This window comes from Typopeltis vanoorti, chromosome 22, assembly GCF_054136105.1.
Source record: "Typopeltis vanoorti isolate ZY-2024b chromosome 22, IOZ_Tvanoo_1.0, whole genome shotgun sequence".
Lineage (NCBI taxonomy): Eukaryota > Metazoa > Arthropoda > Arachnida > Uropygi > Thelyphonidae > Typopeltis > Typopeltis vanoorti.
The window spans coordinates 39,699,053-39,723,854 of NC_143570.1; the positions used below are offsets into that span (position 1 = coordinate 39,699,053).

The window sequence follows — 24,802 nt, forward strand, 5'->3', positions numbered from 1 at the left end:
AAGGAATGGAAGTGAGAGAAGGTTAAGAGATCAAAAGATTAAGAAAAAAGAATAGGAAGTAAGAGAAAGTTGAAAGAATGAAAGCACAAGGGGGGAAAAAATGTAAGAAAAGGAATCTGTGAAAATAAGAGCACAATTATTTGTGTATGTTTGTGAGAGAGAGAGAGAGAGAAAGAAAGTGAAGAGAGAGGGGAGGAGAGAGAAATGACAGGAAGACAAGCATGAGAATAAGTTGAGAGATGTTGGGTGGGGGGGGAGAAAGAATACCAGTTTAAAAGGAATGAGCGAGGCTGCAAAAATATAACACACAGAAATTTTCATTAACACAGATGTTGAAGGAGTGTTGCCTGAGGAGAAATGAAAGAATGGGACTATAACAATGAAAATACATATTCATAAGATGACAGATGGTCAATACATGCGACATGTGAGCCTTTTAATTAAAAATCAGTTATGGAAAGTAAATTAATTAAATATTTAGAATTGTGTATTGGTTTGTCAGAATTTCAGATTCATATTTGAAATTAATGCATGATCACTGGTATGATAGTGTATTAACTTCAAATCAGCATGTGTATTCAAAAAATAATAAAATAAACACACACACACACACACACACACACACAACAGCAGTTCAGTATATTATTATTATTATCCTAAGATCCCATGGAGTCAAACACTCATCTAGGATGTCCCTTTGTCATACACACAGCTCATTATACCACACATTAAACACATTCAAATTCTCTGCAGACACTGCACTCTTAGGCAAGGTATTCCAATAATTCACAACCCTGCATGCAAAAAACTTGCTCACACCCACTGTTCACACCCTCCTTATACATCTTCCATGGATGGCCTCTCATTCTCCCTTGATCTCACACCATGATATGAAAAACCTCTTTAACATTGATCCTATAACAACCCCTTACCAACTTGTATGTCTCTATCATATCATCCCTCTTCCTTCTATCCACTAGATTCTGTAAATTGCATCTTATCAACCTTTCCTCATATTCAACATTCCAGAGATCAGAAACTATTAATCAGTCGCCTCTGGATTCTTTCCAACATCTCTTAATCCTTTTCATAACCTGCTGTAATATCATTGTTTTTCTACTTAAATATAAAGAGCTAATAAGCTTCATTTCGGCGATATAAACATTATTTAAATTAAGGGGATATTAAATCCCACATTGTTTTAAAACCGAATAAGAAACTCAAAGATTGGAATCAGAGAGTTTCTTGCCGAATATAGTAAACTATAAAGTATCGGCGACCACTAGCGTGAGCTAATACAAGTGACCCTAGTACGTAGTACAATACCGGACAACTCGTAGCAAAGGTGGTGAAGTTCTGATCGCTATTCTTAGGTATTTCCCATAATGTACAAACACATTTCCTAGGAAATGTATGCTGTTATTACATTATGGTGGAAGGTCATTACCCAGACCAGTTTCAACCTTTTACCTTTTTTGAGGCTTCATCAGTGAGTAGCTAGACCAATTAATACCAAAGTGTATAGCGAAAAGAACTTATATACTCTGCTATAAGAGTTTCCAAACAGGTGCAACCATTAAGTTACTTAAATATAAAGAGCTAATAAGCTTCATTTCGGCGATATAAACATTATTTAAATTAAGGAGATATTAAATCCCACATTGTTTTAAAACCAAATAAGAAACTCAAAGATTGGAATCAGAGAGTTTCTTGCCGAATATAGTAAACTATAAAGTATCGGCGACCACTAGCGTGAGCTAATACAAGTGACCCTAGTACGTAGTACAATACCGGACAACTCGTAGCAAAGGTGGTGAAGTTCTGATCGCTATTCTTAGGTATTTTTCCATAATGTAAAAACACATTTCCTAGGAAATATATGCTGTTATTACATTATGGTGGAGGGTCACTACCCAGACTGGTTTCAGCCTTTTTTGAGGCTTTATCAGTGAGTAGCTAGACTTAAATGATAAGTTGTTTTTCTATATTTTTATTGTAAAACTTCAATCACTTCCTTAATAAACTTATTTAATTTCCTTCTAAATATCAAATTTTTATCTTACTTCAAAATTCCAATCAAGTTCTTATCCGCTGCACTCTCTCTCTCTATGAATTTTCGTAGCCTATCCTAGAATTAGAATTGTGTGCCAAACTCAAACAAAGAGAATGCCTCAAGCTAGAGCCAATTTCTCCTTGATTGAAAATCTGGTATCAAATCCAATCTGGTATCAAATCAGTGTCCTCTGCATCATTCCCAGAATTTGTTATGTTATCCTCACAAGTTTGACATTGTGTCCTCAAAATTTGAGAGCCTTATCCACCCCATGATCTATTATTTCTTTGACTTCCAACAATATATCATCACCAAGTGTAAATTCTGCATCCCATCTTTGTTTCCCAAATTTTAAAACTTTACATGTTTCAGCCTTTAACTTGCATACCCACTCATGTGACCATTCACTCAGTCTATTCAAGTCTTCGTAAGGTTACAACATCTGCTCTACTCCTCATAGTTCGTCCCAACTTTGCCTCATCTGCAAACAACTGAATATCTCCATCCAAATCTTCCTCAATATGATTAACATACAGGTTAAACAACAGTGGTCCTAACACAGGCCCCTGAGGCCTCCTAACACATTCTCAGTGACTTTCTTCTTCTTCTGGGATATTGTTCCCCCTCCCCCCCCATACAGAAGTTGTTGATATCTATCAGACAGCCAATCTCCAATCCAATGTCCTAGTCTAATATCCAACCCCATCTGCCCTAGTTTGACTATCAACATATCATGTGGTAATCTATCAAAAGACTATCCACCTGCAGTTTGCATTCTCTCGTTCTACCCTCATAACTAACTTTATAAAATCCTGATACAGTTGTGATTATCTGCCTCTATACCCTCTCCAATTTATACCCTCTCCTGGTGACCAAATCTGGGAACAATAATATGGATGTGGCCTGTTGTGGCTTTATTCAATGGAATAACCACTCTTATCTCTTCTGGTCAAACTCCTTAGTATTGCAGCAGTTCCCTGGGTTTTCATCATCCCATTGCAATGTGTGTCCTAAACTTCATGTTATCTGCTGTCACCCCAAGAATCTCATCCACTTTCTCTAGTATATGAGATCTGCCAATAGAGTATGTAGTCTCTCATCATTAGATCCCAAATTTCAGAACCTTATATTTATTTGCATTAAGCAGATCTCCCCATTTATTGCCCATCTGTCAGTTTATTTAAATCATCCTGAAGAGCTAGCACATCAGCACCATTTCTAATAACCCTTTGAATTTCACATCATCAGCAATAACTGAATATCCTTTCTTCAACCTAGTGACAATATCATTGACATAAAGGTTAAAAAGCAAAGATCCCATTACTGATCCTTGTGGAACTCCACTTGTGACCTTCCTTTTCCTTGATACTGTTCCCTAGTATCAAGGAAAAGGAAGGTACACAACTCGAGAGTACACAACTCTCTGCTATCTATCAGACATCCAATTTCCAATCCAATTCACTAACTTGGCAACTTATGTAGCATCCTATCATACCCCTTTGCAAAATCCCCCTCCTCAAATGCCAGTATATGCCTTCTCCTCATCAATTGGTATTTTAATTATAATCTGCTTATAAAAGGTAAGCAAATTACTGAAACAAGACTACCCTTACAAATCCATGCTGATCTTTACAAATAATATGACCCTCATTCTGGATATATTTTCTGATGATGTTACCAGATCCAGCACTCTCAGACCTCTTGTCCCTCTCTATAACGTTGTTTCAGGTAATTATCCCTTGACAACTGTATAAATTCATGTAACTTGCCATGCACCCCTCCACTCTATGTTCCAATAGTTGAAGTCTCCCATAATAATTATTTGGCTGTCACTAATTGTGCTAATCTGCCAATATATTACCTCTACATCTTCCTATGGTCACCTTGGTCTATAGCAGCAATCGATAATGTATTTTGGCCTATTAGCCTTTATTTCACACCAAACAGCTTCGAATGAATCATTTTTCCCCACACCTAAAATCCTCATGCTTGTAGACAAGCTTATACATTGGTTAGACATACTTCTAATTTTTTAGGAAATGACAACGTATACTATATTATTAATTATAAAAACTTTAATTAATAACTACCTATATTTTGGGAATGTTACATTCCCATCTTCAGGGATCACAAAACAATGATATGCAGACATACAGGCACTAACACTAAGCAACTAACACTAAATTGGATTGTCTTGTCCATTGGGCTGATGTTCTTAGAATGCAAGCATCCCAAATTTGAGGCAGTTTCATGCACCCAAATTTGTTGAGGTTTGGGAAGATTTTCAGAGCTGAGGCAGATTCAAGGAACAATCTTCATACTTGTACTTGCTGCACTGTAATAAAGTGGCCTTCTTTCAACATATTCTGTGCTGGGTATCAAATGCATAGTCAGCAAGTCCTGAGTGGCTGTATTGGTGAATAATTAATAATATAGGTTATCATTTCCTAAAACGTTAGAAGTATGTCTAACCAACATATAAGCCAGTATACAAGAATGAGGATTTTAAATCCTCCGTAATTTCTGTTGTAATTCCTCCGAAAATACAACGAGAACTACAACAAGAATCAACTTTACCAATAGCAGATAATTAAAGAAACAGATGCATTTAATGTGTGAATAGAATGTACCAAATAAAGTACCAAAAAGAATACTAAACTATAAACAAAATGAAAAAGAGATAGAGGAAGAGTCTTAAGGTGATGCTATGAAGCTGGAACAGGCCAGAGCAGCACTTACTAAGATAATGCATGCAAATCCTCACAGGTCCCAAACAGATCATTACTACATTAGTTCATGTATGATATCACTTACAGTGCAAACTGACCATGATTGAGCAGCATGCAAAGATCATCTTGTGCATTGCTTCAGAAATCACTCTCACAGACATTAATAATACTACAGCAAAACTAGGCTAAAACGCCAAGCATAAGCATTTCTATAAAGGTTATGAAAAATCAGTTATGAGCCATGCACTGTATCTATTAACAAATAATATGAAATTTAAGAAATCTTGAGAAGGGAGACAGAGACCAAGCTGGTGAAGAAATTGCCTCATAAGTGGGGAAATCAGTTAAGACTGGCCACAGGTATTCCAAGCTGAAATCAAAGTCATGTGTGCATGTTCATAATTGCTTGAATATGCATTATGCTTCATTAGATATGAACGTATTACTGGAAGAAGCATAAAGGAAGAGAGTTGAAAACAAGTTATTACTATTATTATTTACGACATCTCCATGGAGTCTGGAGATTGATCACGGGAGACCTAAATCAACCATCATAACACAAATCCTACCATATCTATCCTTGAATCCATTCACCATCAGGGAACTCACAACCAATTCTGGCAATCCATTCCACTCACTCACCACTCTCCAAACAAAAAATCTGGTCCACACACCCCTACTAGCCACACTCTTACACAACTTCCACTGATGGCCCTAATTCTCTGACTATTTGTCATATACTGAAAAATTTCACTGGCATCAATTTTATAAAGCCCCTTTAATATCTTAAAAGTTTCTATCATGTCCCCCTCTTTTCTGCCTATCAACTAAACATTGTAACCCACAAATCTTCAACATATCCTCATAGGGAGTATTCCACAGATCTGTCACCATCTTGGTCACTCGTCTCTGAATTTTTTTGACCATCTCCTGGACCCTAAGAAACCCAGGTGACCCTGTGCACGATACTCAAGATGTGGCCAAATCATAGCCTTATAAAGAGAGATAATAAACTCCCTTATCTTTACTTGTTAGCATGCTTTTCGAAATCTAAGTAATTTGTTGAGATATTTTATCACATGTTGCAATATGCCCTCTAAACTGCAACTCTTTGTCCACCATTATCCCCAAATCCCTAGCCTCATCAATTTCCTGCAAACCAATACTATCAATATGATGCACCATATGCAACCTCTTCAACCCAAAGTGCATAATCTTACATTTTGAAACATTAAATTGACAATCATTATCCTTTGCCCACAATGCTAATTTATTTAAATCATCCGGCAGGATATCTGCATAACCTTGATCAACTATTGCTCTCCCCAATTTTGCATCATCGGCAAACAACTGAATATCCCCTCTTGAATCTTTCACTATGTCACTGATGTAATTAAAGAGTAGTGGTCCTAGTAATGACCCCTGAGGAACTCCACTAGACACTCATAGACTGCACTCCACCATTTACTACTCTGTGGTGTCTGTCTGTCAGCCTTCCCCCTATCCATGCTACTAGCCTCATATCCATTCCCATCTTCTCCAGGTTTTATAACTTTTTTCATTTGGAATTCTGTCAAATTCAAATTCCTTGGCAAAGTTGAGCAGTATCATGGTGTAGCCATTACTTTTATCTAATTCTTCTGTCACTTGATTATAAAATGTGAATAAGTTACTAAGACAAGACATGCTGCCCACTATAGAGTATCGCATCCCTATCCACCCACTTTTGTATTTTACCTTTCACCAACTTTTATAATACTTTAACAATCACTCCTGATTAATTGGTCTATAGTTTGCTACCTCTGTCTTAGAGCTACCTTTATGCAATGGTACTATTTTACCCTCTTTCCACTCCCTTGGAACCGTGCCAAGATGAGACTTAGATAGAACAACTTAGTCAGGGACAATGTCAGTTCCCTTGTGCATTCACATGGTACACAGGCTGATATGTCATCCGCTGAACACCTCCTGTTAATCTACCTCAATGTTGATATTCATCTCTGTAGCATCAGCAACTGTAAAATCACCACCTGGATGATTCACCTTTGCAAAATTATCATTCAGCAGCTCAACTATTTCTTTTGGTTCAATCACCTTCTACCATTCTACCATAGTCAGTTTTCCTCTTACTTGCTACATAACGAAAAAACTATTTTGAGTTTACTTTAGTCTGTTTAGCTAATTCTCTCTCATAGTCTGATTTGACCTTCCTTACCATACTGGTCACTCTTCTTGCTTGCACTTTGCATTGTACTGCTCGTGAGTATGCTGATCACTTTTTTCTTTATATTTCCTCCACAATGTTTTCTTTTTTTTTTTGCAGCTCTTGCTTTATATCTCTACTCATCTACTTAATTCTAACTTGGTTTATCCTCCTGACCTTGGGTATGCAGTCTTATACTGCTTCTCTCAAACAATCTCTGACCACTTCCCATCCACTACTGTTGTAGCTTATCAAGCCATGGCACTGTTTCATGATGACTTCTGAGTCCCTTATAATTGAACATAAACTTGATATCCGTGTGGCCATGTGTTTGGCAACTTCCAAGATCAAAACTGCATGGTCACTCTCACCAATTGGAGGCAGTGTGTCTACCTTGGTTATGGATACATCTTCTGATGCTATTATCAGATCCAATATCCCTTGTCCCCTCTATAACATTTTGTTTCATGTAATTATCTCTTAGCAACTGTATAAACTCCACTTTCATTTTGCTCTTCTCTCCCCCCCCTTCCCTCCCTCCAATCGATGTCTCCTGTCTCCCATAATAATTATTCAGCCTGCACTCATTGTGTTGATTTGCTGATACATGACATCTACATCTTCCTGTGGACTCCCTGGTCTATAGCAGCACCCAACAATGTATTTTGTCCTCTATCTCACACCAGAGAACTTCAAATGAACCACCTCCCTCTGACCTAATATTCTCTTTAACTTCTAATTTTGTTGGTTGTAATTCTGCAACTATCATCAGCAATACCCCACCTCCTGTACTACTCCTTATATCCTTCTGAAAATACAATACCCTTTACATTCTATCCCTGTAACTATATCATATTCAATCAACTAGGTCTCACTGATGCCTATAATTTTTGGCCAAGTCGAGCTTACCAATCCCCAAAACTTTTCACCCTTATTCCTGATACTTCGTGCATGCATTTCAACATCCCTTTGTACCCATAGTTACCCTTGTATAATGTTATTACCAACACATTCAAAATTGGAGACCTGTGAAATCCCATTTGGCATTGTATAATCATTACTGTACTCATGCTCATTTATTACAAGGGTGTCCTGACACATGCTAAATTTCATTGTAAATCTCCCATAATTGAAATCACCCTTTTGCTTGCTTACTAGGCCAAGTTGTCTATACATTTTTTTTGTCTCCACCTTCAATCCCTGGCCTGTGCAACACTCCACCAAATATCTTATTCTATCAGTCTACATTTTCCAGCATACTGCATCAAAACCACTGCCACCTTTTTCTTCTTGTATCTCAACCTTATGTGGACATAATTTCCCTGCTGTCATCAGCATCACTCCCCCCTCCCTCCTTGCCTTTCCTATCTTCATGAAAAACACATCCCTCTATTTCTATTTCTTGTTTTAATTTTTATTTTATTAATTTTGATAATTTGTATGTCATTTAAATTAATTTTTACCTGGTCCAGAAACCCTGCTGTAGAGAACAAACATGGAACTTTTTCCAAGCAATTTTAGGCACCTTTATTAAGCAAAGATGATGAAAATCATCTGCCACCTCAAGACAGTCATATTCCATGCTCATGGCAGGATTCAAACCCATAGCCTGTTGGTTGGAGAGCAGATATGCTAACCACTCAGCCAAGCTGTCTGGTAATTATTTTATGTTAAATTAAGTTATTTTAACATGCTCTTAAAATTTGCATTCTAGTTTTGGCAATTTTTAAATTGCTGGATAGTAGCATATCCACTCTCCAGCCAACAAGCTATAGGTTCATATCTCACTATCAGTATGAGTATTTGTGATTGTCTTTAATATTGTAGCTAATTCGATGAATAGCCCCGGCTCTTGAATTTTTTTATAATAAGGTGCTTTTTATCACTTCAAATGGTGAAGCGTTTCTGGAGCATAGCTTGCTAGATTTGATTTGACATGCATATTAAATACTGTTGGGTTGTAGATTAATTTCATCACACAGTATCAGACCACCATCCTGCTTATTATTTGTGGCCTGAAGTGATTTATAAAAGTTCCATAATTCGTGTCTAGATTTCCAGTAAAAAAATAAATAAACAATACAAAAATGTGTATATAAAATTAATAATAAATTTTTAATCCAACCACAGTACTATTATATTATAGGTTTATAAACTTTCATGAGTGAAAGTCATATTAAAAAAAAAATATTTCAATCTGACTCAAAATGAACTATGATTATGATATATTTTATGTGTGAAATAACAGAGTTTGACTATATACACATGTCTGTGAATTACACAGCATTTTCCAAATTGCATATGTTTTTCATTTTACTAAAGAATAAGAATCCACAAGACGCAATTTTTCCAAATGAGTGGTGGGTTAAATTTTCTTTAAATTAACTTTTTTCTGTTATTATCTAGAAATATGTAATCAAATTAATCTAATATTCCTGATTCGTCAGATGCTTTGTGCATATTGTCCATATAGTTTGTGTGTTATACTTTCATGTATATTTATGCATAAAGTCATTCTTTCCAATGTAGGTGACTTAAAAAATGAGGATGAAGTCTTATCTTGGTTAATAAAGCAGATGTCTGAAGATAGTATTGAAGAAGTAACAGAAGAAATTTTGGAGGATCTCATTGCCAAAAAGCGTTATGTTCTTGTATTTTTTGGTAAGTTTCTGAAATATGTATTAATTGAATTTGAATAAAGATTTAAAAAGAATAACTGTTAGAATTATGGTAAATTATTTTTACTAATAATTAATATTTCATTCAAACAGAGAGCCTGTGAAACATTTCAGCTACTTAGGCATGATTTTTAGTGAAGATGATAAATTAAATATGGAAATAGACAACAGAATCAGCAAAGCTGGTATGGTAGGAAGTCAATTGAATAAATTCATATGGAATAAGAGAGAATGACAACGTGATGTTGCCGAAATATAGAAGTTATTCATTAAAGTTACCTTTAATTAATATACTTTATATGCGTTATTAATTCCGTAAACTAATTCCCAGTTAAGTTGTATTCCTTGGGAAACACAGTGGGTGGAAGACTGTTCCACAGTGCAGCAGTTGTGGGGATGAAGGAAGAGGAAAAGAAACTTGTTCTGTTTGTTTCTAGGTGTACTGTGAAGGGACGTTGTGCAGCAGCTACACGTGTTCCAATGAGCTTAGTGCTGAACGTGGGAATTATTGATGTTATTTCAGATTTTCAGATGAGCATTTCCCATGGAAATATTTGTAGAATAAACATACTGCAGAGACCATACATCTGTTTGAAAGGGGGGGGGGGGAGTTGGTAAGGGATGGATCATTGATAAGTCTAATTGCTCTCCTCTGTATTGAGGAGAGCAATTTGAGAGAGCTTTGAGGGACCCCACCCCAGGAAGTGGATGAGATTCGAGATTTGGGAGTAATGGTAGACTGTAGACTGAAGTTTAGCGGACATATTGCAAGTGTTGCAAAGGCTGTATATCATAGTGCTGCTCTGATAAAACGTACTCTAACATGTAGGGATAAGAAAGTGGTTGTGTCACTGTATAAAGCACTGGTCAGACCACACTTGGACTATAGTGCTCAAATTTAGTTGTCTGGTTTTCAGTGTGATGTGGAGAGGTTCAAGAAACGAGTGATTAAAATAATATCAGGACTCTGAAATGCTAGCTATGGAGAGAGAGAGAGAGAGAGGTTGAAAAAATGTGGATTGCAAAGTTTGATAGATAGGAGAAAAAGAGGTGATATGATAGAGTCATTTAAGTTAGTGAGAAGATTTTATCAGATTAATCCAGAGGGGATTATAAAAGGAATAGAAAGCAAGAGGTGAAAAACCAGAGACCATCCCTGGAAGTTATGTAAGTGTGTGGTGAAGAGGGGTGTGAGAAGTAGATTTTTTACATGGAGAATTGTCAGTGAATTGAACACTTTACCAAAGTGTGTTGTTAATGCAAGGAGTGTTAAGGATTTTAAGATCCAGTACGATAAATATTGTTGTCAGTTGAATGATCCTCCCACAATGAGTCTGCCGACTTTATGGAGGGTGCAATAATAATAATATCATGACTAAACAAACACACTTCATAACCACAGTAATAAGTTTTAATAAGTAAATATTTCATCCTAAGTATCTTAGGACATCGTCAGTACAGTTAATTCAAACAATACTAGGAATAACATACAGTTAAGACGCATGATTACAATGGAATCTCAATATGCATGTAGTAGCGTGTTATAGAATTAAATTAAAATATATCTGCAGAAAAAAAAAAATATTAAAATAAGATAACATATATAAAAATTATTTTACACAATTTTGTATGACAATTTCCATACTTTAAGAATAGCAAGCACGTCATTACGGTTTGGATTTGGTCTGTGAAGTAGAGCTTCAGCACTTTCTTTATATAAACGTTCATGTTTATATAAAGATCTATTTAGAAGTTTGGTCTTTTCCCAATGGATCCATTGGTTTGTGTTGTCAATTCCTTGTTGTTCTAGGCCAGATTTCTGCAGTTTGATAAGACGGATATGGTCTTTGTGTTCCGAAATGCATTTATGAACAGATCTACCTGTCTGTCCATAGTAAGACAATTTACAGGATCATGGAACCTCGTACATGCCAGGTAGCGTCAGAGGTGAGAGTTTGTCTTTAGGAGAAGGTAACAAGTTATAGATCTGGTTGATTGGTTTGTTGGTAGTAGCAAGTTTGTATTTCTTCATAATTTTTGAAAGACATTTGGAGATGCCTTTAACATAAGGTATGGAATTTCTATGGGCTTGTTCTTGTCCAGGTTGGTGTGTGGGGAAGTAACTGACTGATGATATTTTGAGTTGTTTTAAGATTATATCCATTTAGTATGGCTGTATTTTTAATTATTTCCAATTCTTTATTTAGAGATTCTTCAGAGGAGCAGAATCTGTGTGCTCTGGTTACTAATGATTTAATGATGCCAAATTTTTGAGATGGATGATGAGCAGAAGAATTGCGAATGTGGCAACCTGAAAATGTCAGCTTGCCAAAAAGAATCTCCAATGAGAATCTCCAAAAAGAATCTCCAATGGGTATCTCCTTTCTGAGATACCAATGGGTATCTCAGAAAGGAGATACCCATTGGAGATTCTTTTTCTAGCATAAATTTGATGCGATGATGAAGAAGGTTTATTTTATCTAGAAACAGGTGTAGTTCTTGTTCGGAATGATCTATCAGAAAGCAAGCCATTCTAAACATGAATTGGCAACAAATAATTTAAAAATTGCAGAATTGTCAAATATGTTAAATCAAGAATTACTACAGGTGATTATTAGTGTCTCAAAAAATTTGGGGATCAAAGCATTTGATAAAAGTAATATTAATCTACATAAAAAAATACCTTAATTCGTTAAATCGATCTAAGAAAAATACCAACAAATTACTGACCGAAAAAGGGTTGTCAACTTATCTAGCTGTCCACTAACAGAAGATGAATTAAATGTTCTAACAAGAGGTCATAAGTTTGCCATTTCACCTAAATGCTTTCCATATGCCGGCCTGGTTGGCCGAGTGCTTAGCTTACCTACTCTCCAGCCGAAAGGCTGCTGGTTCAAATCCCGCCACGGGCGTGGATGTTTGTGATTGTCTGTGAAAATACTAGTGGTGGTGGGTGGTAGATGGCATTGGTGTAGTTAGTGGAGAGAGCAAGACAGAGAGAGCTGTAGGGTAGGTACCCTCCCTTGATGAGTCTTTGGACTCCCTGGAGGTGTTATTAATAATAATAATAATATTTAGATTTTATATACAACATTGAAAGATAACATCGGCCATCTTTCCTGTATTGAAGCCAACAGACTTCATTTCGAAATAGCCAAAATAATCTATGATGCCAAACCTTCGGACTTAAATATCCTGCCATCAGAATTGAAAATTCTTACCTCCTTAAAATGTAATATAAACATAATCATCACCAGAGCAGACAAGGGAAATACCACTGTTGTTCTAAATACCAATTCATATGACTGAAAAATGAATTTACTACTCCGAGATCGAAATACTTACACCAAACTTGATTATGATCCTACAAAAAGACAGCTCAAGAAACTGAACAGTTACTTGATGAAACCACTTCCTTAGATGAAGAAACAATAAAAAAACTCAGGACATACCATGCTACGCCTCCTAGAATATACGGTTTACCCAAGCTTCACAAGAATAACGTTCCACTCAGACCAGTCGTGGATTCTACTAGCAGCCCGAGTTACAAGTTATCAAGATTTTTATCTAACCTTCTCCGTCCTCACATAGGCCATTCAGCCTCATCAATTAAAAATTTCACAGAGTTTCATGCAAAAATAAAAGACATTCAACTGTTGTAAACCGACATTGTCTCCCTCTTCACTAATATTCCCAATAAGGAAACAGTAGACTTGTTAACTCAAAAATTTCCATCTGATATTGTTGAATTATTCAAATTTGTTATTACGTCTGGTTACTTCATTTGGAAAGAAAAAATTTACAAGCAAAAAGAAGGAACAGCAGTGGGATCTCCCTTATCACCAAACTTAGCAAACTGTTTCTAGAATACCTTGAAGAAAAAATTTCACGTTTAAACCCAAACCAAAATTTGGCTATGATATGTTGATGACGTCGTTGCTGTCTGGGATCATTCCGAACAAGAACTACACTTGTTTCTAGATAAAATAAACCTTTTTCATCCTCGCATCAAATTTACGCTAGAAAAAGAATCTCCACAGGGTATCTCCTTTCTGGATTTACACATCCAAAGAAAAGAAGATGATTCCATCTCCACTTCTGTCTATCACAAGCCGACATTTTCAGGCGCTGCATTCACAATTCTTCTCCTCATCATCCATCTCAAAAATTTGGCATCATTAAATCATTAGTAACCAGAGCACACAGATTCTAGTCCTCTGAAGAATCTCTAAGCAGCCAAGATTTGGAAATAATGAATAATACAACCATACTAAATGGATATAATCTTAAAACACTCAAAAAATCATCAGTCACTTCCCTACACATCAACCTAGACAAGAACAAGCCCATAGGATTCCCATACCTTATGTCAAAGGCATCTCTGAACGTCTTTCAGAAATTATGAAGAAATACAAACTTGCTACTACCTACAAACCAATCAACTAGATCTATAACTTGTTACCTTCTCCTAAGACAAACTCTCACCTCTGATGCTACCTGGTGTGTACGAGGTTCCATGCTCCTGTAAATTGTCTTACTATGGGCAGAAAGATCTGTTCATAAACGTAGTTTGGAATTAAGACTATATCCATCTTATCAAACCGCAGAAATCTGGCCTTGCACGGGAGTTGAAACACCCAAACCATAGGATCCATTGGGAAAAGACCAAACTTCTACATGAATCTTTATATAAACGTTCATGTTTATATAAAGAAAGTGCTGAAGCCCTACTTCACAGACCAAATCTAAACCTTAATGAGGTTCTTGCTATTCCTAAAGTAAGGGAAATTGTGTAAAATAATTTTTATATATGTTAGTTATCTTATTTTAATGTAATCTTTTTTTTTTTTTTCTCTCCAGATATATTTTAATTTAATTCTATAACATACTCCTTCAGCGTTTCCCAAACTTTTCCTATGATGGGACACTTCACAAATCCTGAAATTTTCATGGAACACCTTGGTTAGTTTGTAATGTATTAATTAATAATTAATTAAACATCAATTAAACATAAACATCATTAAATTAATTTCTGATGATTTTCATCGACATATCCCATTCTGATCTCTGATCACCAAAAATTTATATTATTATAAGTACTTACGAGTGAATGCAGACTTTTTCTCCTGTGTGCTGGTAGTTTTCCCCTCATTTTGTACATCCTGGAGATCGCTTTGTAGGCTGTAGAAAGACTCACAATCTGTTGCGTCACAAACACCTTCAATAAGAGATTTCTTAATACCAAAATTAAACAGAGTCCCTTGTCTCTTGTTCATATTAAAATTTAAATCTGCAGTCCTATTACTTTTAAAAAATCACAGCACTACAGTTTCGAATCTTTCAATACGAACTTGCAAAGAAAGTATTCAGTATTACTAGATTTGAGAACTGAATACAGACTACCTTGATCTTCAATTTCAGTGGAAAAATTTTCTTTATACTTCCTTGCTGATTGATCACTAACATTTGCAACACAGATGTTATTTCTTTCAGTTTTGAGAACAGAGGATACTCCGCCCATTGTTGTAATCGGCTTGCAGGCAATTTTTATGATTGATCGTAAACAGTGATATTCTCTTTCCCGATTGTTGGAAGATTTCGATGTGTGAAAATTAACGATAATTCATAAATATTTCCATGTTTAAAAATATGCCACTTGGTCACTGACATTTGCTACACAGATGTCATTTCCTTCAGTTTTGAGAACAGAGGATACACCGCCCATTGTTATAATCTGCTTGCAGGCAATTTTTATGACCAGTCACAAACAGCGGTATTCCTTTTCCCAAATGTTGAAAGGTTTCGATGTGTGAAAATTAACGATACACAGATATTAACAGGCGTTCTGGGTCTGAGCTTTTTTGACATATTCACGAATATTATTCTCCTCAGAATATTTCCACTATAAAATATTTATTCATGAAAAATGCTTAGGAGAATAATATTCACGAATATTATTCTCCTCAGAATATTTCCACTATAAAATATTTATTCATGAAAAATGGGTCTGAGCTTTTTGACATATTCACGAATATTATTCTCCTCAGAATATTTCCACTATAAAATATTTATTCATGAAAAATGCTTAGAAAACTAAAATGAAAATTCCAGAAGTTCTCGCAGAAGACTTATTTGCCTTCCGCAGAACACAGTTTAGGAAACCCTGCTCTACTGCATGCATATCAGGATTCCATTGTAATCATGCACCCTAACTGTATGTTATTCCTACTGTTGTTTGAATTAACTGTACTGACAATGTTCTAAATACTTAGGATGAAATATTTACTTATTAATGTGGTTATTACGTGTGTTTGTTTAGTTATGAATTCTCCACAGGTTTCATTGTACAATAAAATAATATCAAAATTAAAGATTTGATAATTTACTTTTTTACAAATGTTTCTCTATCTGACTTGCTGAAATTTTTATCATCTAAATTTCTATCAGATATTTTAGACCTCTTCAAATTTGTCATGAAGCCTGGATATTCCAGCTAGAATGAAAAGCTTTATCTGCAAATAGAAAGTATCGCAATAGACTTTCCAGTTTCTTCAATCCTTGCTAACTTCTATTAGCAGAACAACTAGAACAAAAAATCAACTGGAAGAAAAGATTTCTGTGCTTAATTCAAAACCCTCAATATGGCTAACATATATGGAAAATATTTTTGCTGTTGGAATAATTCATGTGAGCAACTGGGAGTCTTCTTACAAAAACTCAATAACTTCATCACAGAATCAATTTTATTATGGTATCTGAATCAAATAGGACCATATCTTTTGTTGATGTCCTTATAAAAAGAAATTTTGAGGTTCCTCACCTGTTTTTTGCAAACCTTCCTTCTCTGATCTGCATTATCATCACACGTTGGCTCACCATTCTGCATAGAAATATGGTGCTGTTAAATGCTTTATTTCAAGAGCTCATATTATCTGTTCTTTTTCTGATCTGTTTCAAAAAGAAATTTTTGAAACTTTCTTTTAATAATCTTCTCCATTCTTGGAGAAGATTATTAACCATTCTTCTCCATCCTCTACTAGAAGAAAAGACCCACAAATAATTGCCATTCTATATATTAATGACATTTCAGAGTGCCTTTCTCATACCTTGAAGAAGTTTAATATTTTCACAACATTCAGGTCTATTAATTCAACTAGCTCTATGATACCATCACCAAAAGAAACAATTTCACCTCCAGTGCTACCTGGTGTCTATTCTATCACTGTAACTAGAAGTTATTCTACTTTGAGCAAACAGGCTGATCTGTTTCTATACATCTTGCTGCACATCAGTCCTACATTATCTCCAAGAAATGTAACAAATATCAGATCTAGCAAAACATCAGGTGACTAATACTAGCACAAGTTCCTTTGGAATACACCAAATTACAACATAGATGTTCCCATAAATATGAGCATTTCTTTAAAGAGATTTCCAAATTACTTTTGCATTGCCAAAATCTAAATCCCAACTTTGAATCTCAAATTTGAGGAAATTATTATGAAGAATTATACTGTTTAATTATATGCAAAGCATATGTTATTAAATTAAATGTGATTATTTATTAAATGCTTAATTATTAAATATCCACATTAATATTAATAAATGTCAATTATTAAATTAAATTATACATAATTAAGTGTAAAGCAGATTGAAAAGATAAAAGATGGCATAAATGAAAGAAACAGAAAGAAAATGAAAGCTAGTGAAGGAATGCAAGAATGTAAAAATTAAAGTTAGCAAAAGTAAGAATGTAGAAGAGGGAGAGAGAAAGTAAAAGTGTTGAATGAAAGAATAGTATGACTGATGTAAAGAATGAAGAGTTGGCTGCAATGAGGAAGATAACTCAGTTGTGCAAAGTGGTACATAGGGCAAAGTGAGCTGGAGCGAATGCCAAAATGCAAGTGGATCATCTGATAATAGAAAGAAAGAAATGCAAGATAAGAAAAATCAGGACTTGATCAAGAGAGAAAGAAAATTCATGGAACGAGTACAGTAATTCAATCATAAAAGATGTGATTGATGAGAGTTTGACAAAATTGTGTTCTTTTACTAGTGCGAAAATTAATGATGTTAGTGTGACTATTAGAGCACAAAAGGGTATGGTGAAACTAATGACCTTAGTGGCTGGAACAAATGATTTAAAAGGGGAAAAATATGACATGAAGGAATTACTGGAAGTAGCAAAAGAAAAGAGTGAGAGTTAAGATAGCAAGTCTGTTGCCACAGCATGACAGAGTAGAGTGAGAAGGAGTGCTAAAGTAGTGAATGACTCGATGCAGGTTATGCAGAAAGAGTGGTGTAGAGTTTGTAGAGTGAGTTTTACAGGTGAAAGGACTTATACGAGAAGGATGGTTTGCATCTGAATGGAATTGGTGTTCAGAGAATGGAAAAAGTGTTGTTGAATGAAGTGAAAGTGGATGTGGAGAATTAAGGAAACTGGAGCTTTTTTTGGGGGTGGGTGGGGGAGTTGTTGAGTGGATCTGCAGACATCAGTGAGGCAGTTGAGTGTAAGAATGCATATAATATAATATGCCTAAGTTAGTACCACTGGTAACAAACCAGAAGGGTTAGTTAGTACAAACCGTCAGGATAACAGTGGGCCTAAGGAATTTTGCATTTTATGTACACTAATGCCAGGAGCATTCAGAACAAGCAGGAGGAATTTTTGGCATTGGCATGCTCATCCTAGCCAAAGGTTATTGGCATTAGTGAGACATGGCTAACGGAAGATGATATAGTTAGTGGGATAGAATGTGAAGAGTATCGTGTGTTCAGGATGGATAGAGAGAAAAGAATTAGGGGAGGAATATTATTGATGATAGCTGATGAACTTCTGCTGTCTTTTGTTGCAGTTCATCGGCTATCATCAATAATGCTCCTCTCCAAATATTTTCAACTGCAGGCATGAAAATAGCATTTGAGGCTATCTAGTGTGATGTTGAGGCCAACAGAACAAAGTATACAGTAGGATACTGCTATAGACCAGGAGATGGATATGATGATGAAGATAGTGGAGGACAGGTACTTACAGTAGAAGTTTGTGTATTATAGGGAATTTCAACTATGGGAACATAAATTAGGAGGAGGAGAGGGCACATGAGAGGAAGGGAATGGATTTTATTCAGTTACCAAGGGATTATTACCTGAGATAGCATGTAATAGAATATACTTGGGGGTTCGAGCATGCTCGATCTAGTAATTCATCTCAGGTTTTGTCTATAATAAATATGACAATGTTGCCACAAATTGGTGAGAGTGATCATATGGTCTTGACCTGGGAGGTGACCAAATGTGTGGAATTACATTGCTGGTAAGTATGACAAGCTTAGGAGATTCCTTAATTGGTGCCATGGAAGGAAAACTGCAAAGACTGGATGTTGGTAGTGCATGGGAAGTGGTAAAGGCATGTTTGAGGGAGGAAATGGCAGACTGTGTACTAGAGTCAGGAGAGTAAATCAAGTGGGAGTTAAATGGATGCATATCATCATCAAACTGGAACTGCAAAAAAAGAAACAATTGTGGAGGGAATTTAAGGAGAAAGGTGACCTGGAGGCTCATGAATAGTACAAGGCACAGGCCAGAAGGGTAACTAATGTGGTAAGAAAGGCAAAAGCAGATTATGAAAGGAAGTTAGCAATGCAGGCTAAAGAGAATCCCAAACAGTTCTTTTGATATGCTGCAAGTAAAAGAAAGATGTTTATGGCAAAATGATGTTAAGGAATGCCGATGGTAGGGTGGTAACTGAATCAGTCGAAATAGTAGAATTACTAAGTGAACGCTTTGCAAGAGTATGTCGTCCAGGTGGTGATAGTGCAGGAATGAGAGAGCCAAAGTCAGGTCAATGAACTCAGGTCAGGAACTGAGGTGAATGAAATGGAGGTAAATAGCATTTTACCGAACCTTAATGTGAATACAGCTGTGGGATTGGATGGTATATCAGCTCGAGTTTTATGTGAAACGGTAAGAGAATTTTCAGTGCCCTCAGCCATATTGTTTAATCTCAGTCTCATCTCTGTGTTATGACATGGAATTCTAATTGGTAAACTGCAGGACATCAGGATGGATATAGGGTTGGTAAAATGGATAGGAGGGTGGTTGATGGAGAGATATCAGAGAGTTGTTTATTCAGAAGTAGAGTCCAACAAAAGAAAGCCTGTGACTAGTGATGTACTGCAGGGTTCTGTTCTTGGACCGCTACTACTTAATTTGCTCATTAACGATATAGGAAAGGATCTCAGAAGAACTGTTCAGTTCTTTGCCAATGGTACAAAGTTGGGTAGAGCAATAGTTAACACAGATGATGATGTCAAAATTTTATAGGATGATTTGGATCAATTGGCAGACTGGAAAAAGGAGAATGGATCTCAGTTTAATGCGGCAAATTGTGAGATTATGCATTTTGAAATGAAACAATTACCAGCTATATACCACATTGGTGGAACTGTACTCCATGAAAGTGACAAAGCCAGAGACTTGGGGGAGGGGGGTTACTCAATAGGCAGTTAAAGTTTAGGCGGGTACATACCACCAGTGACTAAAGCATCTCATCAAATCACTTGGTTACTGAAGAATGCTTTGAACAAGCAGAGACAATTAGGTTATTGTTCCTCTTTATCAAGCCTTGATAAGACCCCATCTTGACTACTGTGTACAGATCTGGGTTCCAGGGTTTCTTGGTGATGAGGAGGAGGTGGATAGGATCCAGAGGCGATTGACCAAGATAATAACAGATCTATTGAATGAACCTTACGAGAACAGGTTAAAGATTTGTTGTTTGCAGAAACTGGTTAATAGGTGGAAAAGGAATGATATGATTGAGACATACAAATTACTAAGGAGTTTTTACAAGATTAATTCAGAGGAAATCTTTCAGAAGAAGTGTGTTGGTGGGAGAACTAGGGGCCATTCATGGAAACTGATAAGAGTGTAGTTAGCAAGGATATTAGAACTAGGTTTTTTTGCTTTGAGAATAGTGAATGAGTGGAATAGATTGCCAGAGTATGTTGTGGATGCCATGAGTGTGAATGAGTTCAAAGCAAAGTATGATAGATACTGTGTAAATGTTGAATGGTTCTTGCCATGATGTTTAGGGCCCCCCCCCCCTTGATGAGTCCATGGATGTCCTAATAATAATAATATATAAATTTTTATCACGTGTGCACATTTTATTTTATTTATATTTTAAATTATATGTGCTTTCTTTGATCCTGAAAATATTTCTTTTACTTTGCTTTTTAGTGACTAAAAGATATAAAGAGAAATTGCATAATCCATATACCTTCACTGCCATTTAATTTTTTAATATTGAACTGTGTTATACTGATGATGATCCCCGGTACATTTTGAAATATTTGTAGTTAATTTATGTTAATTAAATAATTTTTTCAACTGTGTCTACATGCAACTTTAGAATTATGAATAGCATACAGTTGTCCCTTAATCAACACCAAACTTTAGATGATTATTGATGAATATCATTGATATTTATTAGTGTTAAAAACATCCACAAACATTCATATGTATTTGGGATTTTAAACCCACAGCTTATTGGTCATTCAATCAAGTCAGTTACCACTCAAAACTGGGGAAATCCACACATAGGTTCAGGAGCCCACAACATTGTAGGGGAAAAAAGTATATAAGAAAAGTCAAGCTGATTTTTTTCACTAATTACACAGTTTATAATGAATGATAAATATATGTATAAATAATGTTAAATCCCATGTCAGAGAGAAGTCAGTTCATGCTTGTAAATATAGTCTGTGAATATATTTCTAATTTACCTATTTGTATTATTTGAATGAGGTGATGAAAAACATAAAATCTTGATTTTGTGCTGCATGCAAAGAATGTTCACCATTAACTTTACATTATTACTATCAAGTTTTCTTTCCAATTGATCTGTTATTTGTGAACTCTCCACTATAAGTAGATCATACACTTCAGTTTTAAGGTACTACTATCTGCATTTAATTCACATAGACTTGGTCTTCTTTTGCATTTTTTGCCATCTTGTATCAACCATCTGTTTTGATAATCTTTCCTTTCCTGCTCTATTCAATTTATACTACTTTACATTACTTATGCTCACATGTTATTGAATACTAATAGAGCTACTTGAGCATCAGCCAGTAATTCTTTTTTGGAATCATGATGCACTATTAAAAGCAAACCTTTAAAATTTTGAAGACAGTCAGTTGTTACAATCCTAACAAATGTTAACGGTATAATAAACAACCAACTAACTGATCCTGTCATAAAAACCTAACTACACATAATCTCTAACAATCGCATCTATTTGAGATACTGCCTTTTTTTTTTGTAATCCTTAAATATAAACTTAATTTCTTTGGAATTTTATTGATATGCCATAGTCTCCTTTCCATCCAAAAGTGTGTGGTAAAGGTAGATTTTAAATGGATCATTAGTAATATGAGCTCTTCTGTTACATTAACACTGCCAAAATAATTTCCTATAACATCTCTGCTAAGTAAGACTAATGAAAAAATTAATTAATTCTAATTAAAAAAAATTATATACCCTTTCTAATAATGAAATATCATTTTCATGAGCCACATAACTGTTGTATTAAATTTAAAATGATTATCTTGTGTTTCTTTTCTAGCTCCTGACAACTGTAAAAACTGTCCAACAATATTGAAGGAACTTGAAAATATTGATGATGACACAGATGAACATGGCATTTTTTTTGTTACAACAGATGATGTTAAATTAGCAAAAAAAGTTGCTGGAGTGACACAGTTTCCTGGTTTGGTACTTTTTCGCAATGGTGAACCACTTTCATTTAGAGGTATTCTTTTCATTTTCAAGTCAACTAGTTCATAGCAATATATGTACTGTATTATATTGTATCCTGATATGCTTAGTAACAAATTTTTACTAAAGCAATTCAATTAATGTGTTTGAAATATGATCACTCAAACTCAAGATGGGCTCTGAATTACACATCTTATTAAAAAGAAAAAAATGAAAAAGGAAGCTGAAACTTGTTCTCTACATTAAAATGTAGAGAATATTTTAATGATTTAATGGTTTAATGATTTGATGAACTTGGGCAATATTAGGCCATAAAGTAAACATTTTAATACTGATATTTTGCTTACAATTATTTTTGGACATTCTTCAGTGAAACATTCACTGTGACCACGATACATAACAAAGGAATGGATAAGGACATGAAATATTCAAGCTACTGTCTTGACACTGAATGCACCATCTAAGTACATTTGCTGAGTCTGATTAACTAACAAAAAAAAAAAAAAAAAAATCACAGGAATTCTATTGCTAATATACATGTATCATGTGTTTGTAAAATTCACAGGACTTGTTTAGGTTTCCTGGACTTGAGATTTTTTGTACCAATGAACTGCTTCCATTTAGAGGTATTTTATGCAGTTAAATAAATTATAACACATCCCCAGACATTACAACAAATTATATTCTTGTTTTCACCCATATTTTACCCTAGCATAAGACAACAGAAAGAAGACTGTGTACCAGTTGGCCAGGTACATGATCTCCTTTCTGCCAACAGGCTGCAAGTTCATATCTCATAGTGTCATGGATGTCTCAAAGTCTTTAGGTGGTAGATGCTTTTTTGTTGCACTGTGTGAAACTATCACTCTACTAATTGCAGGTCTGAGGCAGTTTGAAAAGTACCACATTTGAACTCTAGTGCAGAAAATTATCTGATCCTTTTCCCAAGTACTAAAATATGTGCTTGAGTATATCACTTATATATGTATATAAGTGATTTACAACATTTTGTGGTTGGCATTCACATTATAAAAATTTTTTATGGATACAACACCACTGAAAATGTGCTCTACAATGAGCTGTGAATAAGGAGAACAAGGAGAGCGTGTTTGCGGAATTTCTGAGAGATGAGTATTTTAAGCAGCACATGATTGAAGCAACTAGAGGCTTTAATGTTTTGGATTTGGTGATTACTTCAGAAGATGTAGTTGTTAATGAGGTGTTGACACTGCCACCAGTTGGTGAGAGTGATCATGAGGTACTTGTTTGGGAAGTGATGAAACAAGAAAAGGTCACTGCTGAAATTGGATACATGTGGAAATATAAAACAGGTGATTATATGAAGCTCTGTAGTCAGTTAGCATCAGTACATTGGGTAGATTAGCTGAGCGGGAAAATGTTTCCATGCATGTCAACATTTTGACAAAAGCAATGTATGACTGAATACCGAGAGTTAAGTAAGTAAATAGAGTGGGAGTGAAATGGATGAACAGCGAAAAGCAAGCTGTGCTGGAAAAGAAAATGTTATGGAGGTACAAGACAGTTGGTAGTGATCAGATCCATATGAAGAGTATAAGGTGCAGGCTAGAAAGGTGACGAGCATGGTAAAGAAAGAAAAGGCATGAGAGGAGATTGGCTGGTCAGGCCAAGGTTAATTCAAGGGAATTTTTCTGCTGCATAGCAAGCAAGAGGAAGAATAATTATGGCAGACTAACATTGGTGGATAGTCATGGCAGCAGACTAACAGCTGCAAAGGATATAGTGGAATTATTGAACGAGCACTTTATCAGCATATATCATACTGTAAATGATCCGATGCAGTATATAGAAGAGAGGCAAGTGTTAGGAGAATTGGAAGTGAAAGAAACAGGGGTGTATCAGGTGTTGGTTTGGTTGGATGTGAATAAGGCTGTGGGAATGGATGACATATCACCACGTATGCTTAAGGGATGTGCACCACAGTTGGTTATGCCCTTGACCTGGTTATTTAATGAAAGTCTTGCAGTGGGTAGGGTTCCTAAGGAGTGGAAAGAGGGCAAAATAGTACCATTCCACAAGCATGGCTCTAAGACAGAAGTCTCCAACTATAGGCCAGTCTGTATAAAACTGCAGTTGTGGTCATAACAGGTCTTGCTATGAGTTGTATTATCTAATTCATATTTGAATTAGATATTGGAGTTGTATTATCTAATTCATATTTGCTAAAAGAATACAGAATTGGGTTGATGGACATGGCATTCTTTATGATGGTCAGCATGGATTGTAAAGGGTAGGTCCTGTTTCAGTAATTTACTTGCATTTTATGATAAGATGACGAGTGTGTTAGATATGGGAGAATCATATACAGTGCTATTCTTAG

General features: G+C 35.5%; 1 protein-coding gene across 2 annotated transcripts in view; it reads left to right on the forward strand.

Moving 5' to 3' along the window:
- The window catches only part of LOC150094342 (uncharacterized), a 484,937-nt gene that overhangs the window by 176,252 nt on the left and 283,883 nt on the right, over positions 1–24,802 (forward strand). For both annotated transcript variants that reach the window (XM_090412362.1, XM_090412363.1), the window contains exons 13-14: positions 9,515–9,646; positions 22,292–22,477. In XM_090412362.1, coding sequence (XP_090268488.1) covers positions 9,515–9,646; positions 22,292–22,477 — 318 coding nt within the window. The remainder of the gene's footprint in view (positions 1–9,514; positions 9,647–22,291; positions 22,478–24,802) is intronic.